This window comes from Raphanus sativus, unplaced genomic scaffold (genome assembly GCF_000801105.2).
Source record: "Raphanus sativus cultivar WK10039 unplaced genomic scaffold, ASM80110v3 Scaffold4923, whole genome shotgun sequence".
NCBI lineage: Eukaryota > Viridiplantae > Streptophyta > Magnoliopsida > Brassicales > Brassicaceae > Raphanus > Raphanus sativus.
In genome coordinates this window covers 1-3,532 of record NW_026620224.1, presented here as the reverse complement: position 1 = coordinate 3,532, position 3,532 = coordinate 1, and the positions used below count along the sequence as shown (strand labels likewise).

General features: G+C 36.9%; 2 protein-coding genes and 3 non-coding genes across 5 annotated transcripts; 2 read left to right on the top strand and 3 right to left on the bottom strand.

The window, feature by feature from the left end:
- Nucleotides 1-263: 263 nt before the first annotated feature.
- On the top strand, nt 264-1,721 carry LOC108831632 (thioredoxin-like 1-2, chloroplastic). Its single transcript, XM_018605152.2, has 4 exons — nt 264-634; nt 744-929; nt 1,017-1,181; nt 1,274-1,721. The coding sequence occupies exons 1-4, from the start codon at nt 413-415 to the stop codon at nt 1,496-1,498; spliced, it is 798 nt and encodes a 265-aa protein (XP_018460654.1). The 5' UTR covers nt 264-412; the 3' UTR covers nt 1,499-1,721.
- Nucleotides 1,722-1,867: 146 nt separating this feature from the next.
- On the bottom strand, nt 1,868-1,943 carry LOC130507612 (small nucleolar RNA snoR124). Its single transcript, XR_008942380.1, has one exon. It is a non-coding gene; the product is annotated as a small nucleolar RNA snoR124 (small nucleolar RNA).
- A 63-nt stretch (nt 1,944-2,006) lies between these two features.
- On the bottom strand, nt 2,007-2,091 carry LOC130507611 (small nucleolar RNA R44/J54/Z268 family). The gene has a single exon (XR_008942379.1). It is a non-coding gene; the product is annotated as a small nucleolar RNA R44/J54/Z268 family (small nucleolar RNA).
- A 253-nt stretch (nt 2,092-2,344) lies between these two features.
- On the top strand, nt 2,345-2,417 carry TRNAA-AGC (transfer RNA alanine (anticodon AGC)). Its single transcript has one exon. It is a non-coding gene; the product is annotated as a tRNA-Ala (tRNA).
- Nucleotides 2,418-2,536: 119 nt separating this feature from the next.
- On the bottom strand, nt 2,537-3,438 carry LOC130507610 (uncharacterized; the record flags this gene model as incomplete). The annotated part of the gene is given in 4 exon segments (XM_057002306.1): nt 2,537-2,824; nt 2,933-3,073; nt 3,174-3,230; nt 3,314-3,438. Coding segments are annotated over 4 exon segments (404 nt in total), but the record flags the coding sequence as incomplete, so codon positions are not given.
- Between the last annotated feature and the right edge of the window lie 94 nt (nt 3,439-3,532).

The window sequence follows — 3,532 nt, the reverse complement described above, 5'->3', positions numbered from 1 at the left end:
CTACTGATAAATTCACGATAATAAGATTGTATTTAAATTTTAGGCCAAACAATAATTTTAAGCAGAACATTTAAGTTGAAAAATCCGGTCAAATAAGCGCTAATAACAATAAAGTAAAATAATTAAATATTTGGCACGAATCACGAATTTAAAGGGTAAAATAGATATGGATAAAGTCAATAATAATAATGAATCCAGTTGGATATAGAAGGACCCCACCACCTAACATAAGAACAGAACAACAAGTTTCTGCATAAACTGTACTCATTGGTCTTCTTCATTTGATTTCGATAGGTCAATAAAGTGACCAACTTTTGTTGCTTTTTTCTCATTCAATCAAAACCCCTCTGCACTTTTCTCTCTCCTTCTTCTTCATCTCAAGAATCTCTGAGTCTTCCTCCTGTAGACAGACATGGATGCTGTTTCACCTTTCAGAGCTGTGTGTGGAAGCGCTGCTCAATACTCCGGGACTAGAATCGATCACGGGCTTTCTGGGTTTTGTTCATTTTCTCAGGAAAACAAATCAAAACCGAAACTTTCACCTGTTATGAGCCTAGATTTGAAGGAACATCCCATGTCTTCAAACCAAACACTCACCGCGTTGTCTTCTTCTTCTTCCTATGTTGTTGTTCCTGTAATCCAAAAAAAAAAAACATATCTTTTTTTCTTTTTACTTTAAACCCATTTTCATTTGGCTTTATAGATTCTTAAAACAAGCTTGTTTTGTTTTGCTTTGATTTCAGACAAAGACATCATCAATTGGTATGAGTAGAGGGATGAGATGGTGGGAGAAGTCAACGAAAGACAACATGTTAGAGATTCACTCTGCTAACCATCTCGTTGACTCTTTGCTTAACGCTGGTGATAGATTAGTTGTTCTTGATTTCTACTCTCCCGGTTGTGGTGGCTGCAAATCTCTCCACCCAAAGGTATATACATCTATGTGTGTATGCCTAGTCAATAACTAGTTCCACTTTTTTTTTGTTCTCTCAGTTGATTTGGTATGTTTGTAACAGATCTGTCAATTGGCTGAAACAAACCCAAACGTGATGTTTCTCAAAGTGAATCAAGAAGAGCTTAGAACAATGTGTCATGGCCTAAACGTCCACGTGCTTCCTTTCTTTAAGTTTTACAGAGGAGCAGAGGGTAAACTGTGTAGTTTCAGCTGCACCATCGCCACCGTAAGCCACAATCGCATCATCAAACAGCTTTGTTTATATCATTGGGCAATTAGTAGTATAGTACAATGTCTCATGTTGCTTTGAAAATGCAGATCAATAAGTTCAAGAAAGCTTTGGACAAGCACGGTAGCGAGAGGTGCAGCCTCGGGCAAGCGAAAGGCTTAGACAGTAAGGAGCTCATGGCTTTAGCGTCTGTAGGGGAACTGAAAATGAATCTGGATTCCTTAACAGTGGATCGAGATGTGTTGTTGCCGTTATCGTCAGCTAGCAGCTTCTGTTATGAAACAGAGCAACAGCATCAGAAGATGGTGGTATAAAGAGATGGGTCTTTTCGCTCTTATTGATTTGTAGATATGATTATTGATTAGTATCATTGTGTTTTTTGCTTAGAATCTATGGTTAGTTATTATAATTTAGTAGTAGCCTAGTAACAATGCCTTGTAACTTCAAAACATTGAAGCAGTCTGTATCTTAAGGTTTTGTTTCAAATCTTTTGTCTTCAAATTTACAGAATTATCTCAAATTGTTGTTTTCAATCTAGATCTTGGATCTTAACTATACATCAAGAGCACAATTCAGTGTTGTTATATGATAGGAGAAAGTCTTAATACTGAAATTTACAATCAGCTATCTGAGCCAAACACATGAAACAATTAACGGACAATTTGAAGAAAAAAAAGGCTTTTAACCTCAGCATCAAGATTGTAATCACATATGTTTTACACATCAGATCTGATGATTATTTGAATTCCATCATTGGTAAAAGCCATCATCACACTTTCAATCAAAAAACAGAACAAAAGTGAAGGTAGAGAGAAGTTGGTTTATGCATCAGAGAAATTCCCATTAAAGACTAAAGTCAACACAGATTATTTCTGATGTCCCTGTCTGTTTAATCTTCACTTGCAAACAACCATCAAATCCATTTCACAAAACAATTTAAAACCGTCAAGACCAAGATCAGATTAAAAAAAGAAAACTATCACATATCCCTGAACTTTCAGGAACCAAATCCTATAGTACTCAAGATAATAAGTAAAGAAGCAGAACAAAATCAATATATAAAAAAAGATCGTGATGAAGAAACAGGTTTAGGACAGAACAGAAACTGGAAGCAGATTTTGGAACAAAAATTTATTTATAATTTTTGACCATTCATCAATGGGGATGTAGCTCAGATGGTAGAGCGCTCGCTTAGCATGCGAGAGGTACGGGGATCGATACCCCGCATCTCCATCTTTTTACCCTATCTTCCTCGTTTTTTAAGTAAAAGAAATAATGATAGATCACCGCATGATTGAATTTGTTAACTCTCAAACTTGATGGCCGTGATAACTAACTTGAACTATGCCAAGAAGCACATCTAAATCATTCATTCATGTGAACATAAAACAAAAGTTTTGTTTTTCCTTGGATCAGGTCATCACTGCCACGGAAGTAGGTAGCAATTGAGATTTAAGACCAGTCTTTTTTTCTGAAGCGAGGACGTGTTCATACATTCAATAGAGAGTTCTAAACTCTTTTCCTGTTTCAGATTCATACAAGTGGACGACAAGAAGCTTTCATCCTTGACTTAAAGCCTTCTTCACCACTTCTTTTGCAGGCGTCTCATTCTCTGACGATCGAATCCCTTCCTCAATACGCTACAACACACACACACACACACACACACACCACGGAAGAACATGGTTACGGTTCTTTTTTTTATTGAGAGGATTAAAGACTTGTAAAAGCTTTCTAAACTCCTTTACCTGAAGAAGATAGTTGTGAAGCCAATCCAGTGTCTGTGGGAAAGTGGTGGCTGATATATTAACAACTGTCACTCCCTGTGAATTGAAGGAGCAAAGGTAGTCTTCAATTGTCTTCAGGTTTGTGATTAGTCTCTCTTTCTCCTGCAAGCAGGAAGAGCAAACAAGACAAAACAAACTGTGTTTCATACAACTTTCAAGATCCAGTTTAGTGAAGGGCTTGAGCTTTGTTTGTTAATTATACCTTAGATGTATATTTATCTCCAGATGTACGCGAAGAGATCCACTCCTCTAGCAAAGCCTGAGAAACTCAAGAAATGAGAAAAGACTAGCTTCTGCATCATATTTATCGAAAAAAACAAAAAAAAAAAACCTAATCACCACCTTATGATCAAACTCAGCCATCTTTAAGACAATAGATATGACTATGGGCTCAGGACCAGATTTCGCCTTCCCACCACTCCCATCTGCAGCTTTCCTCTTCTCTTCTGCTTCTTTAGAAGTTTCTGCTGCACTCACAACACAGATGAAAGCCATTACACAGAATCTTAATGCAAAGAAACTTCACAGGAAGCAAGTGATAATGCTGAGAAAAGAAAAACA

What these genes read in the sequence shown, in the direction of transcription:
- LOC108831632 (XM_018605152.2), top strand. Translation starts at nt 413, where the DNA reads ATGGATGCTGTTTCACCTTTCAGAGCTGTGTGTGGAAGCGCTGCTCAA. An exon ending in GCAAATCTCTCCACCCAAAG is followed by an intron (nt 930 to 1,016) that starts GTATATACATCT and finishes TGTTTGTAACAG; the next exon opens with ATCTGTCAATTGGCTGAAAC. An exon ending in TCAGCTGCACCATCGCCACC is followed by an intron (nt 1,182 to 1,273) that starts GTAAGCCACAAT and finishes TTGAAAATGCAG; the next exon opens with ATCAATAAGTTCAAGAAAGC.